The sequence below is a fragment of the Haliotis asinina genome, chromosome 7 (genome assembly GCF_037392515.1).
Source record: "Haliotis asinina isolate JCU_RB_2024 chromosome 7, JCU_Hal_asi_v2, whole genome shotgun sequence".
Lineage (NCBI taxonomy): Eukaryota > Metazoa > Mollusca > Gastropoda > Lepetellida > Haliotidae > Haliotis > Haliotis asinina.
The window spans coordinates 57,061,182-57,081,233 of record NC_090286.1 but is presented as its reverse complement, the minus strand read 5'-3'; the positions used below and the strand labels follow the sequence as shown (position 1 = coordinate 57,081,233).

The following is a 20,052-nucleotide window of genomic DNA, read 5'->3' as shown; positions in this document are numbered from 1 at the left end:
CTTATGGGCTGGAGACAGTCTGGGTCGCTTGATTGGCCTCCTTGCCCGGTATCCTGCAGCTTTCAGACGATTCCGAACAGTCCTGTTCGAGATGGGTCTCCCTGGAAGCCACTCCTGTCTCAACCGAGAGCTCGAGTCGAAGGACCTGCGCCGTACAAGTCTCAGTAAAGCTCTGTCCTCCCGGACTGTGGTCTTCCTGGGTCTTCCTGGTCTAGGCAGGTCTTTAACTTCATTAGTGGCCCGGTATTTTTTCAAAAGTTTTGAAATTATGGAATGATGTCGTCCGATTTGAGTCCCGATTTGTCTTAGAGACATACCAGCATTCCTCATGCCGATTATTTGCCAACGAGTGGCCTCTGATAATTTCCTACGTGCCATGACATTGAAATGAATGAAAAACCGAATGCAATCGACAACCTGCGCTTGTAAACACCCCAGGGAAAAAGTGCATTTTTCGAAAGTTGAGGTTAAAGCAATGCACGTGCGCTGTGCAAGCTTCACGCGCGTCATATCAACCCATGAAAAGCTCATGCTGTATGTCAATACATCAAAATTGAATAATCAATCATCAAAATTACTTCGTTAAACTTTGTTAAGTTTTTATGTGTCTTTGAATTTGGTGTTGCTTAATTAATTTCCATATGTATATTTTTGTCTGGTTTCAAATTGACTGTTAAACACAGGCACATCAGATTACAGGGAGGGGCCAGTTTCTGTTTAATCACTTAGTGTGATACATGACCCAAACATAATCCTGTCCTGATCAATAAGGTCACTTCCATGAACATGTGCTTTGAGGAAGTATCAGGTCTGCTTACAGGTGATAAGAGCTAGTCCACATGGGAGTCGTACTTCATATTCAGTAGGATCATTTCACAGATACCTGACTCCAACTTTTGTGACACCAGACGACTTTAGTCTGTTTCTTTTACATGGCACTCACCAATATTCCAGCTCTATGGCGGTGATCTGCAAATATTGTCTTGAACAGATGATTCAGTGATCAACAGCATGAGCATAGGCAATAAGGGTTCAAGATACTTTTTTCATGATATAATTATGAAAGAATAAGTGAACATGGTACATGTATTTGAAATTTAATAGCTACATTTTGAGCAGATACGAAATGAAGTCCAAGTTTCTTTGGATACTATCTAGTAGCTCACGGATAGGTAAGATCTTATTATTTGACTACCGTAACTGACTGGTCCAGGGCGTCGGGCGATGGAAACCCTGCTCAAATGGCATACATTAATTATATTAATCCATGCGTGTTTGTTTACATGTCTCTTGAATTTCGCTCAACATTACGGTTAACAACAACCCTGTTTATTGATGTCAAGTGTAGAAACGCCCAAGAGCCTCTGATGGAAAGAGACTATACTCTGTTTTAACCGAGGATGATCGATGATTTTGTGGCGCCAACGCTTCCACGTGAAACATACACCGTAGATTAAGGTTGTTTCCAGATAGCATCCCACACAGTTTCACGGTACCTTATAGTGAGAGAGAAGTAAGGTCGGTCTACAGCAAACCAAATTTGTCGATTGAGGCGACTATCGAGATCCGAGTGTACATGCTCCCTAGACTGGTCAAGCATCCATGTTGTGCAGACCGACGTCATGAAGCTGGGATATGAGTGCAGCGTTACAAGACAATTATAACGTCATTGTGCTTGGGGGCCAATCCACAAGACGTTCGTAACGTTTACGACAAGTAACTATTGTATATATCATAGACTTGCGAATGTCGTAGCGCTACGAACATGGGGGTCTGGTCCCAGCGTGATAAACTTTGCGCAAGGCAAACCATCACAGCCCCGTTCATCTGGACCCAGAGTGAAAACACAGGTACAAGGCAACTCACTGAATCGGGTGATGGGCATCGGTGACATTGTTCAGCGATTGGTGGTCATCATGCCCATCGTAATCCAGATGCATTGTTAGTAACTTATGCCATGAAGTTCACCAGGTTCCTTGGCTGGTCGTTGAGTGCTATGTTAGACAACAACCAGGTCATAAGGCAGCCACCACCTCTGGGCCACACGTAACGTTAATAGTTAACTGAAGAAATGCCAAATTATTGGAACAGTGATCTCTCCATAAACAAAAGACCTCTACATTGACGGTGAAATGTGTGACGTGGAAAGTTGAGGGTGACTGTTTCACAGGTCTTCCGAAGTTAGATTGTTGCGGAAGACAAAGCCACGAAACTTCACAGCAAATCTAAAGCCTCAAGAACAATTCAAACGATGTATTCTCGAAAGCCTGCCATTACAATTTGACGTTTTGTTTTTCGAATATGTTGTTCGTCAGAATTGAGACGAGTCGGATCAAAGACGGGCGTTATTTAAATATTCACACCTTTTTGTTTCCTTTAGGGGTAAAACTAATCTTCACCTGCGTCAGTTTCATGACGGCGTGTCAGCTGTGTTAGAAGAAAGACCAACTTAACGGGGTCTGGGAATATATTTTAGTTTTAGTCATTGCTGCAGACATGATCTTAGACACACACTGAGCTACCTCCAACATACTTGACGCTCTCGGATTTGTTATTGGCCACAGGTGGTTATGATTTGAGTATACCTTTGGCTGTATGTTGTTTACGCCGGTATTGATTTACCTAAAATCCATCATAAAACATCCTGAAATGGGTTAATAAGGTTCAGGTTAACCTCCCATATTTTGTCAAAAGAGGTACCACGCTAGTGACAACACTCAGGCTCCTAACCTGAGATCTTGTTTCGTCATCTCTGTGTTCCACAAATGAACACTGTCAGACATAGCCAAGTTGCTGAAAGTGTTCGTCCGTCACGCCGAGGATCAGAGTGCATGTGTGCAATGTGTGAACCCATTTCTGGTGTCCTTCGACGTGATGTTGCGGGAATCCTGCTAAAAGCGGCGTAAAACTAAACTCACACATTGCTCTTTAGCTTCTGCATCAGTACTTAAGCGGTTCTGTTCCCTGACATTATGTATCATCAAGAACGTCTATATTATCTATGCCTGTGACCTCCCTCGCTGAACTGATAGTACGAGTATGCATTGTGCATGGAGATTTGTTCTGCAGAAATGTGTTGTGATTGTGACTTCATACTAATAACCATTTATGCATTTGAAAATGTATATTATGACGATTAGTGTTGGGAAAGATATAACGCCAATGCAGTTAAATACATGTACATATCTACAAAACAAATACCACAAATTCCATGTTTCGGGTATTACATAAGGGGGTAATTGGGCGTTAACACTACGGCGTTCAACGCTCCGGGCATTAAGGAAAACAAATTACGTTACGGAGTACATTCTTATTGTGCACGCGTTGTATTGTGGACACATCACAGTCATAGCCATACCAAGTGAGAAAGGTAGCCAGTCTGATCAGCATAGTTCATGATTTTTTTAATCTCTCGTCTATGAAGCTGGTTCTTGAGACGCTGCAGCCCTGTGTCTAGATCGCAGTAGCAGCGCTTCCTTGCTGATGCACGTCTGTGACCATACACTGGAGCAAGACTGGCCTCCACAAAGGACTGCTCTGTCTTCAACTCACAAACATGCTCATAAATGTCGGGATGACATTTCCCTCTTCCCACCCTCGTTTCTGTGATGTAGTCCATGCATCTGGTGATAGCAGCACCCTGAAACAGACGGGACAGAGCAGAGAGTTCCACCAGCATTGATAACATCTGAGTCAAGATTGGTAGCAGTGGCGAAGACAAGGATGCGAAGACATCAGCGATGAGGAACTCATCTCCGACATCAGTCGTCCTCAAGTTGGACGGTGACTATTCTTGGGTACCTTGGGGATGGTCTTGTGCCCCTCTCGTTACATGGATGTTCTAACACTGTCAAACATAGGAATGTGATGGATCATTTGGCAGGGACTCTGCATTTCTTCGGATGTTGATCAGTTCTTCATCGAACATCGCGTTGATGGTTGTTTCTGTTTTGGACCAATGACTGAGCGTGGACTTGAAGTGGTAGAGGAAGCGGGAAGACGTGTGAGGCATGGTTGTGAAGATGGTTTCCGAAACTGGGTATGACGTCAGCTCTAGTCTGAAGGGTAGCCTTCCACGTTTTCTCCACACAGTGTCAGTATGTGACGCCATTCTTTTCTTTGTTCCTCTTGTTCTTGTAACCCCCAAGATGTAAATATCTGCGACCGTAGATGTTCTCTGTGAAGGCAACACGAACCAGCGCATTTGCCACATTGATATCGTTTGTTGCTTACCTAGCTTATATAGTTACATACGTATCCATGAATAGGGAATGTGACAATTCTGATACAAATCTGTTTAACTTTCTCATTTCAACGGTACGGTGGGGTAGCCTAATGGTTAAAGCGTTCGCTCGTCACGTCGAAGACCCGGGTTCGATTCCCTACATGGGTACAATGTGTGAAGCCCATTTCCTGGTGTCCCCTGCAGTTGCTGGAATATTGCTAAAAGGCGGCGTAAAACTAAACTCACTCATTTCAACAACAGTTGTGTACTTCCGTCTGTATCGGTATCATTGAGAAGGAAATGTAACAAATCTAGTTAACTTACAATCAAACTCTTTTCACCAACAATAGTACTCATGTCTTCTCACTTGTTGATTAGAGTAGATTAGAGCAGTGTTGAGCATTGCAACCCTCCACTGCTTTTCGACAGTCCGGTTGTCGAATAGGTTAATGAAGGTTTTTAATATAACTGCATGTGTCCAGGACGGCTGCTTTGCTGCAATTAAAACGTCGATATGGCGAGATAAACCAGGCTGGGCGTGACATCCAATCAATGACTTACTGGTATAAAGTGTATTGGAAAACTTGGTAGTGAAACGTTGTTGCCAATAATCATGTGCAGGATGCCTTAAAGAAAATCTGTATTGTCGTAAAGCAAGTTATGTTCAGACTAGTGTAGAGATGTGTATACATAAATGGAATGGTGTTTTACAACAGGGCAGATGAGCCTGGGGGTATACGCTGCTGAAGTTCAGTGATAAACGACGAATGAAGTCAGTACTGCCAACACCATTAAGCACAGAAGGATAATATCTGACTTGAGTCATCATGAAGATGGTGAGCTAACGGGAAGCCTTGGACACGGTTGATGGACTTTTTCTTTCAGTGGGTGGCTTTTTTGAGTTTTCTGATTTTGAAATACTTGTTGTTAGTGAGGGTATTGATTTGGTTCCACTGAACAATAAAGACGTGGTTCATCCATACATCATATCCCAGGGATTGTGATAGAGAACTTTGACAATTTTCCATTTTAAGGATTATTAGCCATGGTCTGTATTTAAAATGGGCCAATGTCTTTGTGTCAATAGTAAACTTCCAAATTTTAATGGGCCATTTTTATTGTGATGTGCAAAGTGACCCATGACCACTGTCTTTTCCAATCTTTGCTGTCTTTACTTTGTAAATACCACTACAACAGGTTATGTGATTTGAGTTGACTTCATACAGGTTGAACATCTTACCTGTCGCAACAGTTTAGCGATTGCCACTGAAGTCAATATGACTGGGCAGTCAGTATCTTGAACAAGAACCCTAATTTGCAGCTGGGATCTGTCATGTTTGAACATTGCTTTGCAGCTGGGATCTGTCATGATTGAAGACTTACATTGCTTAGCAGCTGCAATATTTCATATTTTAGCAGGTACGTTGCTTTACAGCGACGATACGCCATGTTTGAACACGCTGAACAGATTTATGATTATGTACTTCAATCACGGGTGATAAAGTGCAGAAGCACTAATGGAGCAAGCAGAGGGCTCACGTAACGAGCCCCAGAAAACCATTCATGCCATAACGTCAGCGCTATCGATCTCTGCACGGGGGTTCTATCATGGTTACATTGTCTGGTCCAAGCCACTCTACACGTTAGCCAGACACGACCCGCCCGTGACGCACAGTGCGGTTTTCCTCCACTTTCACTGTTGCTGGAGCAGACAATGCCTGACTGAGGTGAACTAGGACAGTGCAGTGTTGGAAGGCGTCTGTGGTTCCTATAGATCCTTGATGACAATGGTTCTGGAATCTCCCCAGGGCGGTCTGTTAGCGAGATGGAAATAAATGCCAGTTTCATCTGGTTAAGTGCCGTCAATAAATTCGACTATCTCTCCTGTATTCATGTCACATTTCGTGTCAATTAAATTTCCATTTCCACTGTCTGTGATCACTAAGTCTGGAATAAGCTTAGAGAACATGCTGTTGTTGATATTTAGAGCAGCTATCTGGTTTTCCGATTCACTGGTTGCGTCATACCAAAATACGCTACAGGTACGCCGTCTGGGATCCAAAAATGACTGTTCAAATATCTCGTTGGATTTGCACGGTCTCGTTGGATTTACACCTTTGAACATCTTGCCTGTCCATTGAAGCGAACCCAACCGCCCCGACAATATGATGTAGCAATATGACGGTCACACACACACACACACACACACACGCGCGCGCGCGCAAAAAAAAAAAAACAAACAAAAACAAAACAAAACAAACAAACAAAACAAAACAAAACCATGTATCAATATGAAACTGCTACACAAAGAATCTCCCGCATTTAACAATATGACGCTGTCACACAGAGAATCCTCTGCATGTAGCGATGTGACGCTGCCACACAAGGAATCCTCTGCATACATCAATATGACGCTGTCACACAGAGAATCCTCTGCATGTAGCGATGTGACGCTGCCACACATGGAATCCTCTGCATACAGCAATATGACGCTGCCACACAGAGAATCCCCTGCATGTAGCAATATATGACACTGCCGCACAAAGAATCCCCTGCATGTAACAAAATATGGCGCTGCCACATAAAGAATCCCTGCACGTAGCAAGATATGACGTTGTCGCACAAAGAATCCTCTACATGTAGCAATGTGACGCTGTCAAAGAAAGAATCCCCTGCATGTAGCAAAATATGACACTGCCGCGCAAAGAATCCCCTGCATGTAGCAAAATATGACACTGCCGCGCAAAGAATCCGCTGCCTGTAGCACTGTGACGCTGACAAAGAATCATGAAGCAATATTTCATTGGGATAAACAAACGACCCAACTCCCGCGAATACAACACTCGACACACTATAAATATGGGCTTGGGGTATTTCCCCCGGGGAGAGGCGCCATCCTGGTTTCAAGGGTCCGACCCTGCTGACATATCGAGAATGCCACTTTCGATGCTGCCGATATTGATGCATTACTTCTACTTTATAACGGCTGGGCCCAGGCCCACTTACTCAGTGGAATGCAGCGAGAGTAACCTACCATTTATGGTCAACAGAACACGTGACCAATTTATACGAAATCTCCTATTTGGGCCAACACTGGAATAATGGGCAATGTGCCCAATATGAATGAGAAAATACGTATGGCAGTGCTGAAAATAACTTATCACCATTTCCAATAGGAAATATTACTTTATTCATTTAAATCAGTAGATACAAATACACAAAATGCATAATGCAACAGTATAAGTACACGAAGCATTTTATGTCGTGCGTCCAGATGTCGCCATTTTAACATACAGCAATGCGTGAACAGTTTTCTGAAAATGGGAGAGGTCGCTTCACGACAAATACATCACCTACCTCTGATACAGAGATGCTGGATGGTTATGAATATGTTAATTGCTGACGTTCGTTGGCGGCATCTGGCCATGTTCACCCAGTAGAACCGTCATCTTCATGTGTCGGATTCTGCTGTGCGGTTTAAACGTCATTAAAACGATTCTTCAAAACTGCATGGGCAGAGGTATTTTCTCATTTTGCAAATATATTTCTGTTTGGACGTAGGGTGAGTGCCAGAAATCTGATTTTATAATCTATCAATGCTGTTCTTGCTTTGCGACCGTCGGATCAATGCTAGTAATGGCTGTGTAAGATGTCGACTAGCATCGGTATTCGTGACAAGGGTTTCCCACGTAGAATGACAGGCTATTTATCCAAATTTACTTCCACCCCTACCCCCGCCCCCTCCGTCTCACAATTATTATGAACTTACCACTACACAGCAGTGTGTATTCTGATGCATCCACAAATAGTCATGACAATGTCAAATTCGTAAAATAATAATGACAGAACAACCGCAGTATTGCTTTTTCGACATCCCTAAAAAAGAATTAATTAATGTGAAAAGGTTTGTATGTGTGACAGATGTGCCAAGTTCGATTGGTGCTTGCATATGCACATTTAATTACTCACTCATTGCAACACCGAGGAAGAAACTGTGTGAGTGAGTGATTGAGTGTCATGGTAGACTGTAAAGAATCGAACCGATCCTCAGGTTCCCCGCTACATATGTAAATGCTCAGGGCTCAGCCCATTAACAAAATATAAACGCACACATTATTCATGACCCATGAAGATCCAGGTTAGAATAGGTCTTCCTCAACCCATGATGGTCGTACGAGATCTGCCGGCCGGGTTTGCTTATATCTTTGACACTTCTCTTCGTATCGTAACTGCCATTGCGTATGGCCATGCTCTTGATCAGTGGATTGTCTGACCTATACACGATTACTTAGAGACTGTCGTTATATAGAATACTAGCATTGCTAGGCAACAAACTCATCAGACACTGGAACGCAGTGAATCTCGTTCCTTGCTGCCTGCTACGGACTTCCATTTGATTCATTCACGCAGCTCGAGTTTCAAATGTCCAAACGCTAGAAAGCATCGATGTAATTGTTTCACATGCTGGTTTGGGTAATACCTGGTAAGATAAACAAACCCGGTGTTAACCGAAAGTTATTAATTAAACTCATCTTCTCCGTCAGCACGATCAAGAATACAACTAAGATCTATATCCGTACTTAAAGGTCACATGCAACGTAAAACACGACTTTGCAGATTCTGATGTCTTTCGGTGTGCACTTACCGAAACAAATCATCAGAAATGCCAATTCAACCTATAAAGTTGAAAAAACGCGATGCTCAATGTCTGGTTTATTAACACCTATGTGTCTGTCTGCCTGTCTGCTAAAGACAATATGCAATACATAGCTTTAATCATTGATAAGTGCAATTTGCACCTAACACCTATCAGGTTATATGCCATAAACAAAATAAAATGATTTATGACTAGTGCACCCGAGTCCTGTCTGTGACACATTATGTAATAAGGCAAACATACATACACATGTACACATGACACGTTTTATGTCTGTGGGTTGCACACAAACTACATCCAATTTTCTCGGATGACTGGATCTGACGGAAACTGGTGCAAACTCAAGTCCTGCTTTGTACTTGGACGAGTGACAGTTTCCAGCCACGCAGTAGTTCACCATCTCTACCGAGATGATTTTTATTTGATCGAATGCAAATTCAGAGAACATGTATTTACAAAACACAAGATCTCTATATACATTCTTTATGGATAACAACTTCTTCTATTGTATATGATTTTGCTTGACGGCGATATCTGAATCCATACTGAAACGACGCATTAAGTACAATAAATGAAGTTGTTATCCATAAAGAATCTTTCTTTCTTGTGAATCGCCATACTCCTAAAATGCCCATCAAACATATCTTTCTGTACACACAATGAGCCCTCAACGTAACAGCAAATGAACCAGCCAGTCGGAAGCCGTCGTTACACTTGAGTGCACCCCTACCCGCTATGACTGGGTTCGGTCTCCCGACCGCTTCGTTTCGAGGGAAGTAACTCCAAGTATAAAATACTAGTATTGAACTTTTGAATCGCGATAGTACGCTTATTATTTATTTGGGTTTTTTTACAATCGGCAATGTATATTATATGTCATGAACAAGTGATAATTGTGTTTTAATTATGTTTGATTTTTTGGTTGCATGTGACCTTCAAAATCAAATTCGTAACATTAGCAGCTATATCAGGGCTACAGTCTTATTAACGGCATTGTGGTTGTATAGAGGGGAAGTGAATTTACAACTGATCATCAACGTGGACTTAACTGCGTGGTCTACACCCTTTCGTGAAAACTCCCAGTTGTTAGACTCCCATTTGTGAGACAGCAGAGAAGGTAATTAGCAAAGAAAACACACCTTACTGCCTTGTCTGATGGAATGGATTAATCGTAGCAAATTAGGATTTAGCCATGTAACAAATCCTTGTATACAACAGACATTTTGTTTAAACAAATCAAACACAGTGTCTCAGAGAATTAACATACAACATATTGATACATATTAAAGCACTGAACAAGGTCCAGTTCTTATATATTTTGCAACTTTAAAGTTATATAATATGTTGTGTAGTTCATCGCACACAGATGATGTCTATCTGTTACATGTTTCAATTCCGTAACAAGGTCCCGTTTCCATAGGAAATCTGCGTTTTGAAGTTCTAAAATTTATTGAACCAGTCTATGGTAATAAGGTAATTGTAACATTTAATATTCTAAATGAGCGAATTATTATGTTATAGAGTAATAACCTTTAATTGCTTTAACTGATCAGTGAGATAGAATTGTACATTATGTTTAAGATAACATTGATAGGTACAGATTGGGTGATCGAAATGAAATGCAGTGCAGCATCCTGTAGAATACGATGCGCTTGACACTTGATAACAATAGGAAACTATCATCAACATTTGAAGAATACAAATTGTACATTATATAAAATGGTATTTAATTTTATTTTAACATATAACTCTTCAGCAACAGGGCTGTTCCCACTTTCTTTGTTGGAATGTGGAAGCACCGTATATGTAAACTGAACCGTTAATCAATGTGTCTCACAACTGGGAGTTCTCACAAATGGGAGGGCACTACTTACGTCATTGGTCCAGTTTCAGAATTGCTGGTTCTCTTGGAGTTGTCCTCCCTGTAATCACCGTAGATGGCACTATCTACTTTGTGTACGCGTCACGGGGTCATGTGATCTGTGAAAGCGGAAGCCATGTTGGATGAGACTGTCGACTTTATCGCCGATGCATCCTAATCAGGGATGGATACTTTTAAATCAGTGACATTCTTGAGCAAAATGAGGATTTGGTCACATCGAATCTAATTTAAGATGGCGCTCAAAAAAGTAAAAGGGACCCTAGAACGGGTCCTGGACAAGAATTTGCAAGATCTTGTACGAGGCATAAGAAATCACAAGGAAAATGAGGTGGGCAGGTTTCGCTTGCCACAATATGTCATGTCACCTGATGTGTCCTGTGTCATTGCTACTTATTGCCTATTACATCTAAATCAGGATAGATGTATCGATAATTTTTGTTAGTTATCTGAGTGGCATTGGTTCTGTCTTCCCTTGATCTGCGCAAAAGCCGGTAGCCGGTAAACTGCCGATGTGGAACCCTTCATAATCAGTGTAATTTAGATAAGTGGGAGGGACAAACGATACACCGTGTACCAAAAACACTGTAACTGTGTATTTTCAGATCTCAAGGTTTATTTGATTTGGAAACTTATTGTATTATGGTTATCATAAATTATTTGTTGCATGATGTCATATATGAATTATACATCAATTTTGAAATTATCATCCTAGTAAACAGGTACTAAGGTAGAGAGGGCTATCACATGAAGGGTGTTGCAATAACATGGTTGATCACATGCCTTTCCACAGCGATTGTAGTATTTCTGCGTTTACATTTATGTTTGCAGGACAGGTCATATAATTCCCCATGTCACATAACAATATAATAACTTGAATGAAATAATAGTTTGGATGCAAGATATTTACATTTGTCGTGAAGTGTTATCTTGAGTGTCAGATAAAGAGTCGAAGGGTCTCTTTGACTTAGTCTGATTAAGTATTATCTCCTTGATAATTGTTTCCTTCAGTTGTATTTGTTTACAATAAAGCAGGATCATATTGTTTGGTTGGAAATAAATCTTAATATTTTTTACATCATCTTCGGAATGATAATTTGTTTTACAAATGCCACATTAGTCTCATGTCTTCATGTTGTCATGTGTCTATTGGCACGTGCTGCTTATGGCTTAGGTGCATGTTATTATGAAAAATTATAAGTATGGCCTCTATGAAGTACTATTGTCTAAACAAAAATATAGGTCAACATTGATAGCATCAAAAATGAAATAATACCACATGAATGAAATAATACCACAAAAGAGACACATGAGAGAAAATGTGTGCAGATAAAATGCACATCTTCAGATACAGCATCAGAGGAAAAGACTTAATTTTAATTGGATTGCATAATTCACCCATTCTATAATTTATGATCATCAAAAGTATCATAAGCCTTTGAAAAACATTTGTTTCTTTCATCTTTTAGTATGTGCCCTGTCAGTAGTCAGTGATATGTTTTATTGACAACATGTCATTATTAAGACCACTGTTACCTTTTCATCTTGTACAAGTTATCCCTTGTGTTCATTCTTGCGTTACACTATACCTAGGCTTGTCTTAACAGGCGACAATTGTGGACATTTGTCAGGCTTGCTGATCTGGTAGAGTTTTGTTGTTATCCCATCTTTGTGTATCAATGATCAATGTATAAATCTCTGGATCACTGTGCATAGACAAATGACATACAGCAGGATTATTTAATGTCAGTGTGCATAACAAACCTCCAGCTATCCTGGTTGTTACTGGGGTCCAAGTCAAAATGGCCACAAAAAGGTCAAAATGGCCATATGTTATTATTATTATGTTTAAAAACTTATAACATTTTCTCGTGTTGTATTACGTGATATCAAGGTGTAAAAGTGACTAAAGACAAAACGTGATGTTAAATACACATCAACAAATCCTATTTTCAACAAATAGCAAGACATATCTTCACCTAAAATACAGTGAAAACCAGAGTATTCTGTGACCCTTAAATCTAACTTTGAGCTAATGGAACACTGAAATCCGATTTTCTTGTCACCCACAACCTTGTTTGTCAACTTTTGAGCAGTAGAGTGGACAGACCCCAGTAGATTTGCCATGGCTGTTTCCTTCACCTGAAAAGTATAAGAACAATTACAATAAACACAGAAATTAACAAGTAATTGATCAATTACAGCTCAGTTAACAAGGCACTTCTGTATTCACATCTTATGTAAGGTTACATGATGTATGTAATCACATGTTGATTAGTTATTGATGAGCCAATTAAAGGATAAGTGGTAATTTTGTAAAATACCTATGGATCTTACCTTCATCTTCAGTTGTTCCCCCTGAAGTATGGTTAAGAGCCTTTGGTATTAAAGGTGTCCTGGGTTACAGTTCTATGAAAATATCATATATATACTTGGTGTAGATTGCTTTGTCCACTTGTAGGCAAACGATGATGATATTATTAATACCTTTCTACTTGGTGGTTTTCCAGAATGTACTGCTGACATTGATTTTGATATCTGGTGCAAAATAATGTTCCAGGCTGCTCAGTCTATTTATAAATGCAAACATCTGATTGTATTGATCAAGGAAACATCTCAAGAGAAATTGAACTGCTCAAAGTATTATATAAGAAAACATTTCAATGTACAGGATTTTAAAACAAAAACAAAAAACCATGGCAAAATATTATATTAGTAACAACCTCAAAGTATCAGTGGAGAAAGCATTGCAAGAACTATGCCCATTAAGGTGAAAAGAATAATGCATGGCCATTTTGACTATTTTTTATGGCCATTTTGACTTGGGGTTGTGGCCATTTTGACTTTTATTTGTGTGACCATTTTGCCTAGACTCAGTATGGCCATTTAGACCTGTTCGCTATTATTGGTAGCTATACCCTCTAACATTTAGATTGATGTTACGTAAAGCAACTTTTGTAAGAATTTTGTGATCATACGCATGCTACACTTAAGATTAGAATGTACCCATACAATCAAGCATAGGTTCTATGCTGAAAGTTTCTATCAGATAGGATATGTAGAAAAAAAACCTTCCTCAAGAGAGTCAGATATTGGTTTGAGATTTTTTTGATACCACTTCAGCAAGGTCAAGATGACCTGAAATCTATTCATGATGCATGTAATAATGTAGATGCTATGTTGATTTTATGATGAGAGTAAAATGTGTGTAGGTGTGTTTGTGCATGTTTTTCCATGCTGCATAACACATCATGAATGTTAATGACTGTGTGTTTAAAGTATTGATGGAATGACATGACTTATGTAGTTTTGTTGTAGTAGTCATTTCAGTTTGTATGGTCACCCCAGCATCATAGAGTTATAATAGAGATAGGGACCATTGGGAGCAATTTTAATTTGTTTGATGACCAGAGAATGAAGCAGTCTGACATGTAATAACATGATGAATGAAACTGCCTTTTGATAAATTGTGTAGACATATGTCTAGGTGACATACATTCTGATTTGTGCCTGAGTCTGCTGATCATGGTATCAGAATTGCTTTATTGTGATATTAGCATGGGGGTGGTAAACCATGTCCCTGACACCATGGTGAAGTTAGTAAATAGTAACTGGCTTTGACAAGAAGGAAATCCATGCTGTCTTTCATGTTGTCAGTGCCTTTTCTTTGTGAAGAATTCGTTGCAGTCAGTGGCTTTGTGAGTCAGTTTAATTTTTGTTATCAACTGAAAGTGCAGTCAATTTTCAGAATGCTTATGTCACTTCGTCAGATTCTTTTGACTGGTTGACAGATTCTTCTGCCAAGTACTTCATCACAAACTTTCTCTGATGTCATTAGTTCATTTTACCAAAATATGATCCAAAGTATAATCAAGTAAAAAAATTTAACCAGAGTAATAACCCCTAGTCTGCTTAGGAAATCAATGAAATTCTCAAAGCGTATTGTGACAGTTTGAAGCTTCAGTGAATGTATAATCATATCTGATATGAAATTTGATACTGACAAACATATTCAGGTGATGACAGTATAAAACCATGCAGTAGGGAATGTGTTATTATATCCAATAAATTTTCTCCTTTTATAAGCATTTTAAACTGATATTGTACAGTTTTGAATGGTTTCAAATTGTCACTGATATCAGAAACCTCAGCATGGCCTAAAAACAAATGTTTGAATGTTTTGTTAACTGCAGCTACAGTGATCAATTGCGTATGATAACATCTGAGTGCTTCATAAAACTATGAATTCATGTTTGATTACATTTTTTAGAATTATTATCAGTTAATCATGAATGACTTTATCTACTGATGACATATTTGATTTTTCTTTTATGCTGCAGGCCAAGTACATAGCAGAATGCATCGACGAGATCAAACAGGAATTAAAGCAGGAAAATCTGGCCATCAAGTCCAATGCTGTCAACAAACTCACCTATGTAAGTCATCAGCTATCATTACTATCACCAGATGTGTCTCCCTCTTAGCAAACCCCAGCTGTAGTAGAAAGTAAGAGTAGCATATGTCCATGATGTAACAATACTAACATGGTTGATGGCCAGTGTTTGTCTGTTGGTTATATATGTGACTATTGTTCACAAATATTCTTGACATGGTATAGGTTAGGTATTTTATACACATGATTAAAGTGACCAAACTTTTCAACAAAATTATTTTGGACTGTGTGAACTAAGCAGGCATTTGGCTCTAAGATGTTTTCACGGAAATGGGTTTTGTCTTGTTAATCTGACTTATTTACTTTCATATATTAAATAAACTTCTTTGTTTCATACTTTCTAGTGATGTTGCTAGACTGTTTCCCTCCATTGCTATTAGGAGGTTGAAGTATGTTTCATCATGTTGTTTATAGATAGTTCTATCGATAGAGGTAAGAAGTCCCACTCTTCTTATTGTATCAATTATTATTGTATGGAACAGTTATTACACAATGGCACAGTTGCCGCTTTCAACATCGTTGTTTTGCTGATGAACATGCTTAGATGAATTTGGCACATGTAGTACCATTTGGATTTAGTGTCTGTTATTGACGATATAATCTGGTAATGTGTTGCAATATTTTTTCAGCTCCAGATGTTGGGCTACGACATCAGTTGGGCTGCTTTCAACATCATCGAGGTCATGAGCTCAACCAAGTTCACTATAAAAGTCAGTGTGACTTGCTTCTATGGTCAAGACAATGCTAACATTGTTACCTGAGATGTCGTACTCTTTACAATTATCTTTTCTAAGTTTGAGAGTGAAACTGACAGGATCTTGTCAAACCTAATAAATGACATATTTTTGTGGACTTTCAATCTGTTGATTTCGTATGTTGAATTTGAATTTAACATGTTTGTCTTCTTTTATCAGCGGATTGGATATTTGTCGGCTTCACAGTGTTTTCATGACGAGACAGATGTCCTCATGTTGACAACGAACATGATCAGAAAGGTAAGTTTAATTTCTATACAGCTAAATGCTCATGGTATTTATTATTCCTTTATCTGTTTGGTCCTATTTCATTTTCTTTGGCTTTTCATCATTATGTCACCCGTGAAGGTCCCGGGATAGAATAGGCCTTCAGCAACTCATGCTTCCCATAAAAGGTGACTATGCTTGTCGTTAGAGGGGACTAACGGGATCGGGTGGTCAGGCTCGCTGACTTGGTTGATACATGTCATCGATTCACAATTGCGCAGACCGATGCTGATGTTGTTGATCACTGGATTGTCTGGTCCAGACTAGATTATTTACAGACATCGCTGGAATATTGCGAAGTGTGGTGTAAAACTAAACTCACTCACTCACTTCATCAGTATGTATTTGAAAAGTATATACTCCATGTTCCTTTTTATCATCCCAAATTGATGCTGACATGCAGTGTTGACTTGTTTATACAGGATCTCAGCAGTCAGAACATTTACGATGCTGGTGTGGCTCTTAGCGGGCTGTCATGCTTCATCACGGCAGATTTGGCCAGGGATCTTGCTAATGACATCATGACACTGGTGGGTTATTGTTGTTGCCACTGTGGTCTTGTGTCCTATCAGATAGTTCATAGTTAATCTGTATATGTGTTAGCAGTGGCAAGGGTTGAGTCACGGGACTGGTTCACTTTTAATTCAATTTACCGTAGTGACATGAATCATTTTTTGACATGGAACCAATGATTTGTCTGACTGGGTTTTACAGGTTACCATAGTATAGGGGGATTATTTCTGAGAGCAGTTGAAGACAGCAGTCAATCACTCAATCCAGCTGTTACGTTTCTGTAACAATGTAGTGTGCTCTGAGTTGATGTTTTTAATTACTTGCATGTGTGGTGCTAATTGTGTACATTTTAGCTCACTTTTCGTACAATAAGGAAATAAACATACAAGTTCAGCCCATGTTAACAAACACATTTCGTATGCAGATGACATCATCTCGGCCGTATCTGCGAAAGAAGGCAGTACTCATCATGTACAAAGTATTCCTCCAGTTCCCCGAGGCACTCCGACCGGCGTTCCCAAGACTGAAGGAGAAACTAGAAGACTCAGACCCTGGTTGGTGGTGTTCACTGTAACATTGATTGTTATATTGTATCAAAGACTTGTTGCTTATGTCTGTATTATTAATGACCTGTAACCCATGCTCGTTGCAAGAGGCAACTAACGGGATCGGGTGGTCAGGTTCGCTGACTTGGTTGACACATGTTATCGGTTCCCAGTTGCACAGATCGATGCTCATGTTGTTGATTACTGCATCGTCTGGTCAAGGCTTGATTATTTACAGTCCACTGCCATGTAGCTGGAATTTTGCTGAGTGTGGCGTAAAACTAATACTCACTCACTTTATTCTTCTCCGCATGTGGACGTCCCCCTTATCCTGACCAATGGATACCTTGAAATGCTAAAATCATTTGAAAACTGATAGTAGACTTTATGTGGAAGGACAAACTATTATAATGGTAAATATTTGACAAAGAACTTGATGAAGAAAAATAGGTTTGTGACAAAATGACTGCTACATTTGATCGTCCCATGCCTAGATGGCACAGAACAAATTCATTGAATATTTGTGGCTTTTTTTGTAAGATGTTTAAAATAATCACGCATGCATTTTTAGAGTGTTAGGATATGTATTTCCATGGCCAAGAAGAGCAACCAGTAAAGTTTCACTGGGGTGTTGTATACATGTAACTCAGTATCAGCTGTTGACCACTTCGTTCTACAGGTGTCCAGTCTGCAGCAGTCAATGTCATCTGTGAGCTGGCCAGGAAGAACCCCAAGAACTATCTGTCTCTGGCTCCTCTCTTCTTTAAACTAATGACCAGCTCCACCAACAACTGGGTCCTCATCAAGATTATCAAACTGGTACGTTGTACCCTGCTCCTTTACATCAGCTAACGTCAACACACAACATTGTCTAGCAAACTGTATTCCTTCCTCAGCTGACCATTTGGAATATCTTATCCTTCTATTCACAATTACCCATTGTTGAAGGAATGTTACTCTTCACCAGAAGTAATCTGTTGCACACAGTTATCACATAAAGTCACAACTTTGGTATGGGCATTACAGGCGTCAGATTAGGGATGGTTTAATATACATTGTTTTGTTTGTTTTCTATTTCAGTTCAGTGCGTTAACACCTCTTGAACCTCGACTTGGGAAGAAACTGATCGAACCCTTGACCAACTTGATTCATAGGTATTTTGTTGTCACTTGGAACTCAACTACTACCAGTCAAATCCAACAGACAGTTCATATGCACAGTGTGTTTGAACACCAGTCACTCTATATGTCTCAGAATACCTTCATGTTTTTTTTTTGTTTTTTCAAAAAAGAACTTTTGTGAAAGTTATTTCCCTCTAATTATCTTAATTAATCAACTATTTAATGTGTGTGCATATTTTGTTTGTGTTTTTATCCCAAGATTATCATTGGTAGGTACATTTAATAGACAGGCAACAAGTCTTTGAGCATATAGTTTCTAATTAGTCGATGAGGTAGATTTTCTGTAAATTCAATCCTTATTTTGCTGAGTGTATTAAATTGGAGATGTGCAGTTTCTCACTGTTATACCTTCCTTTCTCACTGCTATATCTGCATGGAAAGTCCGAGATGTTTTTACCAAGTGTTCATATGTGATGGTATTCATGTTCCTTTCAGCACGTCGGCCATGTCGCTGTTGTATGAATGTATTAACACCGTGATAGCAGGTGAGTGAGACTAATGTCCTTCACTTGGCACAGAGTGACAGAAGGTCTCACCTTGCCAGTTTGCAGTGCCATTCTCAGTGTTTTCAGAAGTTCCTGTCCTTGGTTTCAGACCATTTCAGTTTATCAAAACTTGATAAATTCATGAAAATGTTGAAGTCCCTTCAGATCTGAAGAACATAGACAAATTGTACTAACAGTTTTCACAAGTGTGAATTAATCACTGCTTAACTGCAATAAATACACTCTATTGTTTGTCATATGGGAGCACCGTTACCTACATGATTGTGATATGAAAGTGTCAGCCGCCCTGGCCTTTGTGGAAACTCATCACTTAGGTGAACACACTCGAATCACTGAGACTGAGGTAGGAGAAACTGGTGAGATGGCTTCTATCATTCTACTGACATTTTACCTCAAATCTAATGTTTGTAGACATGAAACTCTTATAGTGTCAACCATCACGTAAGGTGAATGTCATGTGTTTGTTTACTTGTTAAATCATTTAGAAAAGAATAATCTGTGATTGCTGATTTTCAGTGAAAGAGTTAAAACAAATTCTTAGTAAACTTTTTGTGTGACTAGGACCATATAGACTGTAAGGCCATTTCTATGCAGTCTGTTTACTGACAGTACAGTAGATGATTAATGACAAGGTGACACTTTTATGACAACTGAGTAAAGTAATTATCCTAAGTCTGTCTCTAGTGAACTTAAGTTCATCCTGGTATCCTGACGTTTTCAACCTGGATGTACTTGACAAATTCCTTGGATGCATGGTTATCAGTACGTTATTATTAGATTGGTGTAGATGATGTTTTTCATTCTGGGTATTTTAAATATTTTGAAAATGCAAATACATTATATGACATGGTCCTTATCTGTTCAAACATCTTCTCTAAACCATCAGATGAGAGTTAATATGAATGTGTCTTGCCAGTCACATATACTGAAATACAAACTGGCATTAATGACATTCTATCATTCTCTCACTTGTTTATATCATATGTTTGTTTTGTTTTTTGTTTATTGTGATAAGTTGTTATTTCAGTTAACTGTTTGTTCTTTTTAGTTTCAGTTTAATATGTTTAAGTG

The 20,052-nt window shown here is 39.4% G+C and overlaps 1 protein-coding gene across 4 annotated transcripts in view; it reads left to right on the top strand.

The window, feature by feature from the left end:
• Positions 1-10,798: 10,798 nt before the first annotated feature.
• Positions 10,799-20,052, top strand: part of LOC137291732 (AP-3 complex subunit delta-1-like) — a 35,548-nt gene continuing 26,294 nt past the window's right edge. For 2 of the 4 annotated variants that reach the window (XM_067823226.1, XM_067823225.1), the window contains exons 1-9: positions 10,848-11,092; positions 15,102-15,197; positions 15,844-15,924; positions 16,129-16,209; positions 16,659-16,766; positions 17,174-17,303; positions 17,974-18,113; positions 18,375-18,448; positions 18,911-18,960. In XM_067823226.1, coding sequence (XP_067679327.1) covers positions 10,997-11,092; positions 15,102-15,197; positions 15,844-15,924; positions 16,129-16,209; positions 16,659-16,766; positions 17,174-17,303; positions 17,974-18,113; positions 18,375-18,448; positions 18,911-18,960 — 856 coding nt within the window. In that variant the 5' untranslated portion in view covers positions 10,848-10,996. Of the gene's footprint in view, positions 11,093-15,101; positions 15,198-15,843; positions 15,925-16,128; positions 16,210-16,658; positions 16,767-17,173; positions 17,304-17,973; positions 18,114-18,374; positions 18,449-18,910; positions 18,961-20,052 lie in introns of all 4 variants that reach the window. The other 2 variants (XM_067823228.1, XM_067823227.1) reach the window with 2 other exon arrangements.